An 18,977-nucleotide genomic window follows, 5' to 3' on the forward strand; every position below is an offset into this window, starting at 1 on the left:
TAACTGTAAATCTCATTGGATAAAAAAGGACTGGTAAATGATAGGCAACCAATAAGTTATTATTCAATCAAATCAAACTGTAAGTTATATTCCAGATCGAACCCTCACTTTGTGACATGAATTGTTTTTTCTGTCCCAAATCTCCTCCTCAGCATCTCATCAGAATCAATGTCAGTTGAGCTGAGAAAAGCATAGGTTTCTAACATCTTTCGATCACAGGATTGAGTACTCTGAGAACATCTTTTGGTCGAAAGTCATTTGTTTTCAAATCAGCACACTCTCTACACAAAGCCTATCTCAAATTAGAAGTAGAAATGTTTCATTGTGCTCAACATTTGAGACAATATTGTATATTACAATCATGTGATCCCTTAATGAATTATGATGAGCTCACTGAAAAAGAAAATAAAAATAGAAAAAAAAATAGATAGTAAAAATAAGTTACTAAGTGGTGTTACTGTAAGAGTTTAACAAATAAAAATTGTATGTGCGTATGCTCCATATTCTTGTTTTTGGGTCAAATTGTAAGTGGAAATATACATAGAATCAGATGTGTTTATGTCACTTGGAAAGAGCTAGTTAGCATTCCCATTTATCTTAATAGCAGTTTGTCAGCTTGTACATGGCCGTCCTGATAGTAGTGTGAATGTTTTCATCTTTGCTAACGGGGTCTTTTGCTCAGAAATCATGATAACACTGATTGGAAGATGAAACCTCAATGTACACAGATCCAAAGTATCATAAGCTGTCCGATATCAAAGTTAGCAGACAGGTTGTGAAAGTCTATTTTATGGTTTTAAGATCTTTCAAAAATCATTTACAAGATTTGTAACTTACAGTATATGTTTTTTTGCAGAATTTTCCAAATAATTTCTTTAATCACAGTCAAAGAAATAATAATATAAAAAGCGCAAAATTTTTTGAATGGCCGTCAATGAAGGAAGATGAGAATAGTGTAGTTACCAAATCTACCAGCAGGTGCTAACTGGACCATGCTAACCAGAAAAACTTTCAAATCAAATCAAATCACTTTTATTGCCACATCACCAACAGCACGTGTGCCGTGGTGAGTGAAAAGCTTGGGAGCATGCTTCAGACAGTGCAGAATAAAATTGACGTGATTTAACAAATAACAGTATACACATTAAGACACTTTACAAATAACCATATAATTTTATGTACAGTATATACACTATATAAAAAAATTATATATAAAATATACAAACATAATACAGGTATACATAATCCACAAGTGTACACAGAGTGGTTTTAGATGTAACTTTGACCACTTATTTAAAATAACTCATATTCTCTTGAATGGCTTTTCCTGTCCACTCTTTCACAAATGCTGTACATCAGCATAGTGATGGTATCAAATGGTAATATTATAGACTGTTTGGTCACAATTTATTTTAAAGTCCAATTCTCGCTATTAACAAACCATTAACTGTGACTTTTGCCTCAGTAAACTCCTAATTTGCTGCTTATTAATAGTTAGTGCAGTAGTTGTTAAGTTTAGGGATTGGGTAGAGTTAAGGATGTAGAATATGCTCATACACAATATGTGCTTTATAAGCACTAATAAACAGCCAATATGTTAATATTCGGCATGCTAATAAGCAACTAGTTAATAGTGAGAATTTCATACAGACCCTATACTGAAGTGTTACCGACCATTTATATACAAACGAAAAAAAAGAAGGACCCCCCCCTCCCATAAAACAGGGTCTATTACCATAATACCATAAATTTCTGATATTTGGAAGTTCTACTAATGCTACTTATGCTATAAATAAAGAAAGATCTCGTCAAATAAGATTTGCACGAAAAGTTTGTCCATTATGAACAGTAGGTTGACGTCACATGGGTAGATCATATTTTATTATATGTGTAGTTACTCTCTCTTTAAATGTTTCTGAAGCATGCCCAATCAGAAGTGATGAGTCGGCTGGATTTAATAGCAGCACCTGCTTCAGGGAATAGTTTCTCCATTTGCACACTGAACATCTGTTCAGCAAACTAGCTTGTTGTTTTTATGCATTGTTGTGTGGCAGATTATTCCTATAGTAACATGTGCCCAGTGTCTTTCTCTTTTAAATGAAAGCTAATGTGTGTATATTGTCTCAATTTCAATGGCAGACAGGTTAGTAGTGTTTGGGAAATTAAAGTCTGGGCCTCATTCATTTCTTCATTTTACTGCGTTCTTCTGCTTGTGTTAATAAGTAAATAAAGAATGCAGCAAATATGAATGTATTTTGTGGGCCTCATCATGGGATGATAATTTGATAAAAGCAATATTTTCTTACAAAGTATTTATAGCCACAAGTCCAAAGTTATTATGGAAAACTAAAACCATAACACACACACACACACACACACACACACACACACACACACACACACACACACACACACATATATATATATATACACATTCACTGGCCACTTTATAAGGTATACCTATTCAATTGCTTGGTAACACAAATTGCTAATCAGCCAATCACATGGCAGCAACTCAATGCATTTAGGCATCTAGATGTGGTGAAGACGACTTGCTGAAGTTCAAACCGAGCATCAGAATGGGGAAGAAATGGGATTTAAGTGACTTTGCACGTGGAATGGTTGTTGGTGCCAGATGGGCTGGTCAGTATTTCAAAAACTGAAGCAGATGGGCTACAGCAGCAGAAGACCACAACGGGTGCCGCTCCTGTCAGCAGGAAACAAAGGAACAGGAAACAGAGGCTACAATTTCGCACAGGCTCACAAAAATTGGACAATGGAAGATTGGAAAAAACTTTGCCATGTCTGATGAGTCTCGATTAATGCTAATAAAATAATATGGTAGGGACAGATTTGGTGTAAAGAACATGAAAGCATAGATCCATCCTGCCTTGTCTCAATGGTTCAGGCTGGTGGTGGTGGTGTAATGTGAAGGGGATAATTTCTTGGCACACGTTGGGCCCCTTAGTACCAACTGAGCATAGTTTAAATGCCACAGTCTACCTGAGTATTGTTTCTGACCATGTCCATCCCTTTATGACTACAGTGTACTCATCTTCTGATGGCTACTTCCGATGGTTTTTCCAATCTTCTATCATGATATGTTTGTCAACTAGTGTGTAATGCATTTAAAAAAAATATGGCGTGTAACATGGAGCAGCCCAGTACAAACCCCAAGCTGCCACGCCCACACCACACTTACCCTATGTGTTTTTTGTTTTTTTTTTTTTGGCTTGTTTTATGGTCCAAAATGACTGTGTGTACACTTCATCTAACATGTGATGTATTAAAACAGCGAGGCAAGTGCTGATCCAGCCGGATACGAGAAATCCCAGGTTAAAAAATACAAGCTGGAGGGCGAAAGCCCAAGGACCCCGGCCCCACATCACACCCACCCACAGCTAATCAAAACCATACATGGTAGGGACCAGTATGCTACAGCCAGCCCGGGTCCAGAAGCCAGAAAGAGAGAGAGAGCGAGAGAGAGAGAGAGAGAGAGAGAGACAGAAAGAGAAATTTCAATATAATCTTATGAGTATTTTTTATATATTTGATATATATATATATATATATTTAATACTCGGCGTAGCTACCTCTACCTGATCTAACCACAACCCAAACATGAGGGAGTATTGTTGCCTCACAACTCCTACGCTGCTTCTGCTGAAAGCACTATCTGAGGGAGCGCTGTCTCCTGGCAACTCCCAGCATGCTTTTCTTATATGCTGTAAACTCCTCAGATATTAGCTGTGGCGTCTGCTCTGAGCTGCTTAGATAATGGACTGTAGCCAGACCTCACCTGCGGGATCATCCTCTCTCCCTCTTACACTCCTCCCTCTCCATATCACTTCACCACACCGGCTCCACCACACATACTGTACAACTACACTTTCATCTCTCGCTTTTTTGTTCTCAGCTCTTTCACACTGTAAGAAAAAAAAAAAAAAAAAAAAAAAAAAACTGTAGAAAAACGAAAAGCACAATTTTCATTTTTTGCCATGGACATTTCCTTTAACCCTAAAACACCACAAAATGTGTAATTCAAGCAACAGGGAAAACACTTTTTTTAGATAGTTTTACATCTTCTTATACAGCTTCATATCTTTTTGAATGGAGAAAGACAGAAATCTTAAAGACTCTTTTATATTATGTTTTAATATTAGATTTTCTAAATGCAACTGTTTAAAATGAATAAATAAAATAGGTTTTATCTGCACTGCATTGTGCCATTTAATTAAGTTAATATCTTCAGCACAAACATGCCTCCTTTGTATGTAAATTGGGCTTATTATAGATTGTGCTTTATTTGTGTGCCACAATTAGGATTGCACTATTAATGCCTGTGAAAAGCAAACAGATTTTTATTTAAAAGAGACAAATGATGGAGTGGAGCATTATATGCACTTTTTGATGATAGAGAAGAGCGAGGATGTTTTCAGTCAAGCATACTTTCAGCATTTTATTACCATCAAAAGTGAGATTTAAATGCCATCTCAGCTGTTTTAAATACCTTGTGCATTTCTGAAATGACTGTTTTGAATGCAATGAGTCGGGTAGGTGTTGCAGATCATAATGCAATTTTGTGAGTGATTGTGCACAAAAGTAATCTAATTAACTTCCACAAATGACCTGTTTCAATTGTTTCACATTCTTTGTGCATTTCTGTAAGAAATTATAGAAAAGGCATTTTGCATGTAACAAACATGTAATGCAAGGAGTGTACGCACGCATACAAAAACAAGCATTATGGATGCACTTACTTAACTCCACTTAAATTGTTCAATATCTAATAGTATCTTGTGTATCAGACAGTTTATCTGGGTAAATTCATAAGACTTGTCTGTAGCAAACCCTCCAAACCCAGTTGCTGCAGGAAGATGTGTGTTGTATATTTAGCAGCAGTCTCTGTAATCTGATTAGTATAATAGGTTTACATGTATGTGCAGTAGTTTTCATTCACTAGGCATCTGTTAACCCTTCACTGTTTTTTTCTTTTCTTTTTTAAAGAAACCCATCCTAATAAGCTCACTCCAAGAAACAGTGACAATATGTACTAGTTTTTGTAACAAAAGCGGTGAGGTATTAAGTGAATGAGCTGCAGAAATGAATTATGGCTCTCATGTGGGCAGCACAAGTCAAAGTCCCAATTATTATGTGTCCTGATCCCATTTCCCCACTCTGTCTCCAAAGAACGTCCTTTAGTGTTTAATGCTAATTTCTTCAGTGTTCCTTTACCTCATCTGGTAGATCACAATGCTAAAGACTTTAGACTGAAGGCTGCCTTTGTCACATGTATCTCATGTATTCTTGTGTATTCAGTGTGATGATGTGGTGTTAATAATGACATGGATGTGTCTCCCTGCACCCGCTCAAGACACTGTCTCTCTCTCTCCTCCTGTCTGTGTCAAGTCATGTCAAGCAGACCATTGTCCCTTCAGTTCATCTGACTATTCCCTCATTTCATTAGTAGATTGATTTGGGTTGTCACCTCTGTTAGACTCCAAACCTGTGGAGGCCTCTCTTCAGGAAGCTGGTGTTATTTCTTTGGCTGCTTGCAGGTTTAATTAAGCAGTGAGAGACATTAGATGCATTAGACAAGCTGTGAATGAAGCATCGTGACGATTGGTAAACCATCATGTGTACTTGAGCAGATTTTTCAGGCATCTGAACATTGTTTAGGAAATACAATGATTTTCACAACATGGTGTATTTAAAGCTATGTGATGTATTGTAAAACCTGTTTTGGATTGAGATTTGTGTCTTGGAATGACGTGAAGGTTATTAAATCCTGACCGTATCTAATAAATAAATAATATAATTTTCTAATTTGGGGGCACAAAAGGCGTAGACCTAGACTTTGGCATAGAACTTATTATTTAAGAGTGTAAGAATTATATTATTAAAAAAAAATATCTAAGAAAATACAGTATTGATTTCAGACAATTCACTGTGTTATTTGCAGTTAAATGAAAATGTATTATAGTTTTACTTTATTTTAAAAAGCAAATTACCTGTACATTGTGTTTGTTTGAGACACTAAAGTAGAAAATATGTGCTCACAATTGCTTCTGTTGTCTTAAAAATATGGTTAAAGTGTACTTCTAAATGTCCTGACAATCATTTATAGTAAACTAAACTATATCTACTTTAATGCCATTTCTATTAAAAATGTTTTTGTCATATATTCGTAAGTATATTTGTAATTAAATATTTGGTAACACTTTAGTTTAGGGACCAATTCTCCCTATTAACTAGTTGCTTATTATCATGCATATTACTAGCATATTGGCTATGTATTAGTAATTATAAAGCCCATATTAATGCCTTATTCTGTATGATCATATTTTAGATGCCGTAATTCACTCCATACCTAAACCTAACAGCTTCCTTATCAGCTATTAATAAGCAGCAAAATAGGTTTTTATTGAGACAGAATACATAGTTAATAGTGAGAATTGGTCCCTAAACTAAAGTGTGACCAAATATTTGTAATAAGTTATAATTTTGTACATTTAAAATATATTAAGCAATGTAATATCAAATAACAGTGTAGTTAAAATTATAATGAATTACTTTGCATGTGTTTAGCATGTTAGTCAACACATCAAAATAAGACAAAAGATTATTCAAGCTAAATAATTTCAAATGCAGTTTAAAGTAAAAACTTTTGATATTTTACGAAGTGCACTTAAGTGTGTTTAAAAGTGTTTTAGAAAGTGTACACTCTTTTAATGGTTTAAGTACTTAAGTGGCCTTTATTTCATTAACACTATATATTTTTTGCATGTACAGTTAATATTTTTTTATATTCTGAAGTAAATTACAAGAGCATATTCTTTTTCACAAGGCTAGATACTAATTTCCTAATGCATACATGATGACTGCAGTTCTGCTTTAAAGCAGCGATGTTATTATTGTCTATTCAGCTCTGAATACTGCTGAAGGTCGCCTGCTTGAGACTTATTTGCATCCTTTCTGTCATGTTTCATCTTGACTGGTTTGACTGGTATGATTGTTTGTGGTTGTTGAGTTTCATTTTACAAAATGACGGGTTCCACAGCTTCATCTTAAAAACACAAAGCAAGTGCACAAATGTTTCCTCACCAGAGCAACCCAGCAGCTTTCCATCACAATGTTCCCCAGTGTGCTGGTGTGATCACACCCTCTCTCTCTCTCTCTCTCTCTCTCTCTCTCTCTCTCTCTCTCTCTCTCTCACTCCTCCCCGTAACCCCTCGCCTCATGCCATCTAAGCCATTCAAGTGGAACACTGCAGGATTATCCTCTGCATGAGCTCCAGACGCACTCCACAACCAAGACCGTGTTAAAAACAAGTGCTGAACTAAAACCTTAGAGGCCAGTAATATCACAGGCCAGACCTGTGTAATGATATCTGGATTATTTTACTCTTAGAAGGTCCTACCATTGTTTGTGAATGGGTTCACCGGTGGTAAGTTCATAGTTTTTTATCAAAACAAAGAGCTGGATAGTTTGTGCATGGAATGGATTTTTCCCTTGTGGTTGGTTCTGATGAGAGCTTTTGGTAACACTTTATTATAGGGTCCAATTCTCACTATAAACAAATAAAAAAATTAAAATACTACACTGTAAAATCCAACAGTTTACCTTACTTAGATTTAATTAGTTATCTTTACTTAGTTGTTATACTTACTAGGTTTTATTAAGTTTCAGCTACTTTCAAGGCAAATAAAAAAATTTACTTACTGTTTTTGAGTGACACTTACTTAAAATATTCAAGTAGTCACAAAGGAACCAATGACATTAATAAACCAGTGAGAGGCAGCAGTGCACTAATATGTTGCTAATTGCCGTTTTTCTTTTTTTTTAGCTCACCATTATAGTGATTAGCATTCCCTCTGGTTGGGCACTTGAAAAACTTTATTTATGTTACTATAATTTCTCTCTCTATTAATGGAGAAATGCATCATGAAATCAGAGTTATTTGATTTCAATGAAAAGTAATAAAATAGGTTGCTTTTATAAAATGACCTATTTTTTAATTAAAGCATTTTTTTGTGTGTGTTTAATAATGACCTTTTTGAGATTTTATTTTTCATAAATATCTTGAAATGCTTTTTATATAATCCATAAATAGTGTGTGGTACTATGCTGAAGTCACACACAGACTTAAACATTCATCACATGAATCACAACGATGGTAACAATTAAATTTAATTTATTTTCATTAATTGTAACAATAGCCATTTTATTTGCTCTTTTTGTTGTGCTACTACTGACACAAGACAGCAAATAAAATTGGCAAATAAAAACAACAACTTTAAAACAGGCAAAGTAACTACATAATTTATTCTGCGCAATGCATTCTGGGAGTCAGTGAGTAGCTATACGAAGTCATGAGTAAACCTAAATGAAAGGTTCAAGTACCCCCTACAGTTCTTTTTTAGTTACTAGAACTCTTGTGTAAGTTAACTATACTAACTAAGCATTTGTCAGTACAATATACTATTCCTATTTCACTTTACTTAGTATTTTCAAGGCAATCGGTTTGCATGCTTTTTTTAAGTAAGCCCAACTTATTAGATTTTACAGTGTATTATTAAAATATTGGCTGTTTATTAGTACTTATAAAGCACATATTCTGCATGAGCATATTCTACATCCTAATCCTACCCAATATATAAACTTAACAACTACTGCACTAACTATTAATAAGCAGCAAATTAGGAGTTTAATGAAGCAAAAGACATAGTTAATAGTGAGAATTTGTCCTCAAATTAAAAGTGTGACTGGAAAAATAGTTTACTGTGCAGGATATGTGAGTCCGTGGGTGCCTCTGGAAATAACATCCCGTGCATCTCATGAAGGTTGTTGAGAGCTGTAATCTACACAGTTTATATCTTAGTTTATATCCTACACTTTGAAATATCTCAACATCAATATACAACTATAAACAACCTTGTTTGGTACCCTTAGCTAAATGGATAATCTAAAACTCATAATCATAAAACAATACAGCAGTAGATTCAGCATGATTTGCAGTAAATAGTTCAGGTTACAACATAATCTTGTTTTACGGTAATATATAATTATTGCAATAGTTATTCACATGCTGGCAACAATTTATGTCACTGTTTTCCTGAGCCCCTGACAGGTTACACTGGGTCTAATCACTGTAATTAGTCGGTTTGGAAAATGTTCTAATAAAATGTGGAAGTGCAGAGGCAGACATTATTTTTCAGGCAAAACAGCTGTGCCACTCTTGCACACAATATCACTGCACAGACCTTTGTCTTTATTACCAGCTACTCACAATTAAGTGCCACCCCCTTGTGAAAAAGACATGTGCTTTAAAAAGAAGTGTGTTGAATGTTACCTGTAGTGTACTTAAAAAAAGTATATATTTTTAAAGCTGTATTTGCAGATAATAAAATATTACTGAAATAAAAGGCCACTTAAGTGTCCTCAAAGAGAGTTCTTAGCACACTAAAATGCACTTTGTAGTAATAATAATAATAATAATAATAATAAAACATTTAACCTTTAAGTGCATTATGTTTTAATTATCGTTGGTCATTCTTTAAAGAAGTAAGCTTATTCTGGTGTGTTGTTTTTTTTTTAATTATAAATTACATGAAAAGTATTTAAGTTTACCATAAATCAGTATATTCAGTATATTAACTGTATATAGTCAGTATATTCGGACATAATTCACCTTAATTCAAAGATAGAAGTAATTATTTTATTACGTATAAAGATTAAATCCTACGTATATGGGTCAAAACACTCTTAAGTTTATCTAATTGCATTTAATGTAAATTTAAATTATAATATATTTTCATTTAATTGCAAATAACATGCAATTAAGGGTCCAGAAACATTGAGTATGTTTTTTAAAGTATATTATTACTGTAAAAAAAAAAAATGTTCTCTTTTTTAAAAAGGTATAATAAAGGGTGTTTCTTTGTCACAGGGGTTTGTTCTGGTATGAAATTATGACATTCATATGTAAATAAAGAAACTGTTTGTCTTTTTAGCACAAACACCCCTCTTTATCTATGTATATTTGTCACTTTAGATGTTGACTTCTTCATGAGTAATAAAGCTTTATCTGATCATAGTGCTGAAGCGATTCTATCCAATACCTACAAAGAACATCAGACAGACTTTAGATTATTTTGCAAAATAGATGTGTAAGCATAAATGAGATATGCAATGAAATGAGTCAGTCATCATCATGCCTCAAGTGTAAGATGGGGGTTCATCCAAATTTCCTTGGCAGGAGTTTTGAATGTGCTGAAGCATGTACAGTTGAAGTCAAAAGCTTACATACACCTTGCAGAATCTGCTAAATGTTATTTTACAGAAATAAGAGGGATCGTACAAAATGCATGTTATTGTTTCTTTAGTACTGATCTGAATAAGATATTTCACATAAAAGATGTTTACATATAGTCCACAAGACAAAATAATATTTGAACTTTTTCAAAAAATTACCCCGTTCAAAAGTTTACATCCCCTTGATTCTTAAGTGAAAGTGAAAGTGACGTGACATTCAGCCAAGTATGGTGACCCATACTCAGAATTCGTGCTCTGCATTTAACCCATCCGAAGTGCACACACACAGAGCAGTGAACACACACACACACAGCAGTGAACACACACCCGGAGCAGTGGGCAGCCATTTTTATGCTGCGGCGCTCGGGGAGCAGTTGGGGGTTCGATGCCTTGCTCAAGGGCACCTCAGTCGTGGTATTGAAGGTGGAGAGAGAACTGGTACATTCACTCCCCCCACCCACAATTCCTGCCAGCCCCGAGACTCGAACTCACAACCCTTCGATTGGGAGTCCGACTCTCTAACCATTAGGCCACGACTTCCCTTAATACTGTGTTGTTAACTGAATGATCCACAGCTGTATTTTTTGTTTAGTGATAGTTACGAATATTTGCATAACGCGGCCCAAATGTTCACGCAAAGAAAGAAGGCATAACTTTAATTCTCGCTGTTGCCGCCGCCACCATGTCGTGGAGACGCTTTGTGTTTCATTGTGAAAGCGAAAATACTTTGTTTGGCCTTCCAAAAGAGGGCACGACTTGAAATCAGTGGTTAAGTTGTATTTACAAAATGGTTCCAGAACAGTTCAAACCAAATATTCAGATGTGTGCAGCACATTTAATAGAGGACTGTTTCCTGATCCTGGGAGAGTAGACTACAATGCCGGCTGTTCTGACTCACAGCCTGTAAGTACGTTTACATTTGTAAAGGATTTGCCACTGACGATTCAAACACGAGTTTTAAGCAGTGTAGAGTAGCACTTGTTGTTTGTTGTTTCTCCGATCACAAATGCAGACATGGTTTTATGTTTACGCAGCGTGATACGCAACTCAATGCATAAAAAGTCAGCGGTTCTCAATTCCAGTCCCCTGCTTTGCACATTTTGTATGTTTCTCTTATGGCTTCAGACGTTTGCTCTATTCGAACGTCAGTGCCCTTTGAAGTGGACATCACAGGATATTCTGCCATGATTCCAGTTCGAAGCGAATGTATATGTTCCATTCAAAGTGCATTGTTGCTTGAAGCGAATTTAAATTGTATTTATTTACAGGGGTATATGATGTCACACTTGTCTGTGTGTGAAGACGTTGTGCAGCGCAGATCCCAGAACCAATAATCAAAATTCAAAAAAAAATCAAAATACAACACATCTCACCTTATCAGAGCATATCAAGCATGTAAATGTTAAAACAGTTCATGCACGGAGCTCACTTCTAACGAGCTGATTATCTGAATCAGGTATGTTCACAAGGAGAGACATGCAAAATATGCAGAGCTGGGGAGCACGAGGACTGCAATTGAGAACCGCTGGTATTTTCATTATAATCCGTTATTATGTCCCCACTGGATGCAACAAATGCCTCGTTCATAATGGGTTTTAAAGGTTTTTGCCTCTGTGCTCCTGGACACATCACAGTATGATGAGGGGCGTAACATTTCCGTCACACGCTTTTGGCATTCGGCCAATCACTACACACTGGATAGCTGGCCAATCAGAGCACACCTCGCTTTTCAGAACGATGAGGTTTGTAAAAAATCAATACGTTTCAGAAGGCAGGACATAGAGGAGAAACATTAATGTACAGTATGTGGTAAATAATATATTGTTTGAAACTTAAACCGCACAAACCCATTTCATTACACCAAATACACAAAATATTGTTCTTTTTAGCAGCATCATATGACCCTTTAAACTGCCTGCTGTTCTTCCGAAAAATCCTTCAGCTCCCACATATTCTATAGTTTTTCAGCATATTTGTGTATTTGAACCCTTTTATGATGACTGACTGTATGATTTTGAGATCCATCTTTTCACACCGAGGACAACTGAGGGACTCATATGCAAGTATTACAACTATTACACTTGGGGGGGGGGGTGCCTTGCCTAAATATCTTTTTTATTTTTTCCTTTAGTACTGCCCTTCAGAACCTATAGAAGATACTTACATGTTTCTCAGAAGACAAATTAAGTTACATTTACCCTGATATTCAAATTCAAAAGGTTTTCACCCCTTTTCATTCAGGCAAGACCACAGTATTAAAGTCAAGGGGGTCATCTGGGTCATTTTTATAAATTCAACTATTATTTTCTCTTGTGGACTATATGTAAACATCTTTTATGTCAAATAGCTTATTCAGGTCAGTTCTAAATAGCCTAAACAATAACATGCATTTTGTATGATCCTTATCTTTGTAAAATAATGAACATTTAGCATATTCTGCAAGGTGTATGTAAACTTTTGACTGTACTACACATAATATTTAAGAAATGGATATTGTTGCATGACATGAGTCATGGACAATTCTAAATCAAATCTTTGTTTGAAGAATGACTGAATGTTGATTGTCATGCTTGCCAAAAGAGCAATAACATGCATAAAAGTAAAATAACGAGATCATTTGGCAGTGAGTTGAGCAGAATAAAGTTAAAGACTTTATTCAGTGTAAACACCTTTTAATACAGTTTGTTTAGTGTACAGTTGCCTCAGAAAGAAAAGAAAACATTCTGAGAAATTAATATAGAAAATCCCATTAAACCATCCATACAGTATGTTCACGGATGTATGTGTGGCATTTTTTCTTAACCTTTCTGTTAATGAGACATTCTTCAGTGATTTCAGCACAGTTTGTAGGGCAGTTATCATTAATATGCAAACAACAATAATGTGTTTTATGTTAAATGGCTACATATTACTTGGCCATTATAAAGCCATGAGGTGCAAATAGCTAATAAACTAAGAATCTTTAAGACTCTGTCCTCTGTTATCAGACATTGGGCTTAAGGAATCTGGGTTTTAGAAACTGGGTTAACGACGCATTAAACCATGTTCACGTTTCCATTGCTCAGGGGTCCAGGTTTACTGTCCTATGAATCTGTGTATATTTGTTTCTAGGTTCGTGAAACCCATGTTGTGGTAGAGTGGGTCACAAAGGTTCTGCTTTATTTTTCTTGTAATTACTTTTTGACAGCATACACAACAGTTTGTTTTCCTTTGATAAGTATTTTGCAGTAAATGTGTTAATTATTAAAGTGTCAGCATGCAGCATTTCTAGGCTTTGTTGCATATAGTCAGCAAACTTAGTCAAATGAGTGTTCCTGCAGCTAATACAGCAGCATATCAGATCATGGGTTTGATTTCCAGGGAAATCGTGGATTTAAAATGTCATGGATTTAAATACATTTTGTAATAAATATTTGTCTAAATGTAATACATTTAAAATATATGAATTGCCAGTGTAATACCAAATAACACCCTACAGTTAAATTATAAACAAGTACCTGTGCTTAAGTATGTTAATCAAAGCATCAGATAACTCTATTATTTTAAAGTATGACAGAATACTATTAAAACATACAGTACAGACCAAAAGTTTGGAAACATTACTATTTTTAATGTTTTTGAAAGAAGTTTCTTCTTCTCATCAAGCCTGCATTTATTTGATCAAAAATACAGAAAAAAACAGTAATATTGTGATATATTATTACAACTTAAAATAATAGTTTTCTATTTGTAATATACTTTTAAAAAAATAATTTATTCCTGTGATGCAAAGCTGAATTTTCAGCATCATTACTCCAGCCTTCAGTGTCACATGTAACATCCAGTCTATCACATGATCATTTAGAAATCATTCTAATATTCTGATTTATTATGAGTGTTGGAAACAGTTCTGCTGTCTAATATATTTGATGAATAAAAGGTTTAAAAAGAACTGCATTTATTCAAAATAAAAAATAAAAAATTATAATAATATATATTCTAATAATATATTTTCTTTACTATCACTTTTTTATCAATTTAACACATCCTTGCTGAATAAAGTATTGATTTTTTTTTTAAAAAAAAAAAAGAAAAAAATTACTGACCCCAAATTACTGACCAGTAGTGTATATTGTTATTACAAAATATTTATATTTTAAAAACATAGCTTCTTTTTTTTTTTTTTTTTTTACTTTTTATTCATCAAAGTATCCTAAAAAATGAAGTATCACATGTTCTGAAAAAATATTAAGCAGCAGAACTGTTTCCAACTTTGATAATGAATCATCATATTAGAATGATTTCTAAAGGATCATGTGATAATGATCCTAAAAATTCAGCTTTGCATCACAGAAATAAATGATAATTTAAAGTATATTAAATTTAAAAACAACATTATTTTAAATTGTAATAATATATCACAATATTACATTTTTTTCTGTATTTTTGATCAAATAAATGCAGGCTTGATGAGCAGAAGAAACTTCTTTCAAAAACATTAAAAATAGTAATGTTTCCAAACTTTTGGTCTGTACTGTAATTATACTTTAAAGTAAAACATCATTACAAAGCGCTTTATTTTATTAATGTTACATATGCAAGCTTGTTTTTCTTTTAAGATTTGAAGAACACAAAGTGCATTACAATGAAGCACACTTGTTTCTTTTTTTTAAAGGATTGCAAAAATTTTTTAAAAGAATCATCTCTAAAAATCTAGATTTCGAAAAGTCGATAAACTCAAAATATGCACTGTCGAGGCTCATGAGCATCATCACATGCTAATATAATTATGTAGTTATCACTGCATTGTTCATTTTTGCTAACCAGAGTATTGCTGTATAGACAAAAAAAAAAAGTATAAAAACCAGGGTTACAAATACAAGCATGATTCTTTGCATAGCTCTGCTACCCTGTCAATGCTTTTTAATCCAGTGGAAACATCCTAACAGAGGTGGAACCTTCTAACTGGCAGATTTGCAGTGCAGCAACTATGAATAGAGCTCAACACGCTAGACTTAACACACAATGACAAAAATAGATTGCTTTAATTTGACTGAACTATTTTTTATTTTTATTTTTTTCGTTATAGAGTTTGTATACTGTCTTTAAACTTGGTACAGTTTTGGAACATTTTTGTTTTGCTTTATGCATGCATTCGTATCATTTCCTCAAAATGCTTCACTAGCTTTCACTAGCTTTTCAACTAACTCGTTTTACCAACTGCTTTGATATTTTGTTCTTTAATGCAATACCATTCATACATTTTTGAAGATGTCTCTGTCTCTCTCTCTTTAGTGCTTGAGGAAGTCCACTTTTCTGCAGACGTCTTCAGTCTTGCTTCGCATCACCCAGCACCATGTCTGGCTCCTATGATGAATCCGCTGTCTCTGATGAGGCCATGGACAGCTTTTGGGAGGTACAAAGAACACCATTTCCTTCCTCTAAATGCTACACTGCTAAGTTATTCAGCCAGTCATCAATAGTTGTGTTGTGTTTTAGCCAGCTCTGGTTGGAAAACAGGAGGATGCTGTGTTCACAGTATCAGAATCTGCCAGAATGCTCACAATGAACTCTATTTAGATGACACTGTCGGCCCCTGTGATGTTGCCAGGGCCCTTCACATCACCCTTTGTGAGGCTCTGGCAGCCAATACCGTCTTAACATCACGTCAGTATTATGTCAGAGTAATTACATATTCAATCAGTGCTCAGACAGCGATGCAGACCTAGTTTTTTGAGCAGTTTTTAAGTAGATACTCCAGCACAAGGTCTATTGAGTTCCAGAGCAGCACCTGCATGCTGACTGCAGTCTTTGCCAGTTTTTTTATTGACGGTGAATAAAAAGCCCCGTCAGTGTGTGCTCGAATGGGTTTTTATTTACGGGCTGATATGACTCATCAGAGCTTGTGTGAAGGTCAGTGTAGCTGAATATGAGTTAAAACCTGCCTAGAAGGAGAACTGTACTATAAAGGTTGTTCAGAATGGAATACTGCACTATGAAATGTAACAAATTGACTTGAATAAGAAAAAAAGAAAAGAAGAAAAGAAGAAAAAAAAGAAACCAACTGCCTTAAAGGGGACATGAACTGTTAAACCAAAATTCCTTTGATCTTTTGAAATATAAGAGGCTGTTGTACTATATAAACATCCTGTTAGTTTCAGAACGTGAAACCAAATGATAAAGATGCTCGGAAGTCAACAAGACGCTGTGCAGTGCCAAGCTGTGGAAAAACAGTCCTTGCATTGCCTTCTTTTGGATCTTTATTCTGAACTTTATTTTTAATGAAGATCCAGACCGTGTCAGTAAGAACTCGGTCCTTTGTTCACTTCATTTTACCGTGGATTCGTTCACAAACAAGGCACAATTCGACACAGGATTTTCAGAAACAATTGAAACTAATAGATGATGCTGTACTGACTATCTTGGATCAGACAGTAATGTCGCAACACACAAGTGTGAGTAACTGTTTTCATTACGTGATCACTATTGCTCTGTCTGTTATTACAGATCGTTTGATATGTATTGAGTATTTATTCGTTTTTAACCTACATCACAGCAGCGTCCATCGGTGAAGGATGAAGGATGTAGAGTCTACCAAGGCCTATTCATACAGAGCTTCTGATAAGGGGGTTAAAAACAGGACAGAAAATAGCTTATTATGGTGTTTTTTGTTGTTGTTGTTGTTGTAAAAATCGTGGTAACATTATTAGGGGACCTCAGAGAACAGTACAAAATAAAAAAAGGCAGTTCATGACCCCTTTAAAATGTAGTTCTTTATTTTTGAGTTGATACAGCTTAATACAAATTTATAAAGGTGGGTAACCAGAATACAGTATGTCTTAATTCGACACATTTGTTCAAATGAATGCAAGTTAATTTTAAATTAATTCAAATTAATGTGTTAATTTGACGAAGTTCAAATTAATGCAGCCATCATAGAGATATATTAAATTAAATAGAACTATTAGTTATTAAAACTGAAGTCCTTATTCAGCCACAAGTATGCTAACTCCCAGAGTGCAGCAGATATAAATAAAGCAGTTGCTTTACTGTTTTCTGACTTGGTTTGTCATTTTTGTTGTCAGTATTAGTCATGTAGAATTGTTCAAAGTCATATTGTTGAAATGTACCATAGCTGTGTTTTGGATGCTGAATGTTGACACAATTAAGGTCACTTGCAAGATATTGTCACACTTTTGGGGGATTATATCAATGCTAATAATAGTGTGATGTACAGTTAAAGCAATAGTATGATTTTTTTTTATGCTATAAATTTATATTACTATGGATTAGCTAATAATCTCATTTGAATACATATTATTTTAAAAAAGCAACTTATTAATATTAGAATACTTAATGCTCATCCTTTGAAAGCACATTAAACTGTGATTTATTATAATATAAGAGAACTGGAAGGAAGAGATGTATTATACATTAATATATAAAAAGTACAAATGGAACATTAATCACCATAATGGTGGATTAATGCATAAAACAAAACCATTTAGCCAAACATCAGTTTACTAAGCTACTTTCTTTGATGATAATTAAGTTGTATTGACGATTTAACAACATTCTGACTTTTAAAAAGGAACGAGTGGAACTAAAGAGGAAGATAACTGACAGAAGTAGGGGGAAATTACAAGACTGTTCTGCCTCATAAACTCTTTTTATTTACTCATACGAAAAAGTTTATCTTAAGATTGAATAACAAAAGCAAAGTACACAAATAGTACTGATGCCCATTTTACAATCAAGTTCAATGAATTGTTGAACATTAAATAAAGTTAACACAAAATTAACAGTTAAATTTCATAGTGAGCTAACGTAACTGTAGCTAACTCTGCACCGTAAGCAATATATGCCAATATTTTTCAGCATTTTGACAATATTCAATCAGTTAAAAGGCATTCAAATAACTGGTGTTGTTTATAAAATCCAGTTGACGTAACTGCAGTGTGGCTGCAATGACACATTGTGTTTTTCATCCCTTTAAACCCATCTCTTTAAAACTCAAAGCTTCACTGAGCTTTCCTGGACGTGTGTGTGTGTGTGTGTGTGTGTGTGTGTGGTTATGATGTCATTGTTAGTGCTGTGAAGCGCAGGAATAGAGCTCCAGGAGCACATGGACACAGAGCTGTGGCAGTCATTGCGTAACTTCACATGCACAAGAATGAGTCCCTTCCCCCTCTTATCACCCGCACTCGTTCCTCTCCACTTTCTTATGCCACCTGCAGGCAACAGAGAGAAAGGAACACTATATGGTCTTCCTAAATGAATAACCACAAGTATTTTGGGGACAAATTATATTATATTATATTATATTATATTATATTATATTATATTATATGTCTTGTGAAATATATGTATATACTGCTGTTGAAGTTTGCGGTCAGTTTTTTTTTTTTCTTCAGAAAGGGCACACTGATCAAAACTCATAGTAAAAACATTTATAATGTTACAGAAGGTTTCTATTTCAAATAAATGCTGTTCTTCTGAACTTTCTAAGAATACTGAAAATATCTATCACAGTTTCCACAAAAATATTAAGCAACACATCTTCAACATTGATAATAATAATAATAGCCTACAATTTTCTTGTGTGGAAAATCAGCATATTAGAATGATTTCTGAAGATCATGTGACACTGAAGACTGGAGTAATGATGCTGAGAATTCAGCTTT

General features: G+C 34.4%; 1 protein-coding gene across 2 annotated transcripts in view; it reads left to right on the forward strand.

Annotated features, from left to right (window-relative positions):
- pacsin1a (protein kinase C and casein kinase substrate in neurons 1a) overlaps positions 1–18,977 on the forward strand; it is a 35,774-nt gene that overhangs the window by 9,651 nt on the left and 7,146 nt on the right. The window contains exons 1-2 of one of the 2 annotated variants that reach the window (XM_042750243.1): positions 7,261–7,447; positions 15,589–15,709. In XM_042750243.1, the coding sequence (XP_042606177.1) occupies positions 15,650–15,709 (60 nt within the window). In that variant the 5' untranslated portion in view covers positions 7,261–7,447; positions 15,589–15,649. Of the gene's footprint in view, positions 1–7,260; positions 7,448–15,588; positions 15,710–18,977 lie in introns of those variants that run through there. The other variant, XM_042750242.1, reaches the window with a different exon arrangement.

Source organism: Cyprinus carpio, chromosome B23 (genome assembly GCF_018340385.1).
Source record: "Cyprinus carpio isolate SPL01 chromosome B23, ASM1834038v1, whole genome shotgun sequence".
Lineage (NCBI taxonomy): Eukaryota > Metazoa > Chordata > Actinopteri > Cypriniformes > Cyprinidae > Cyprinus > Cyprinus carpio.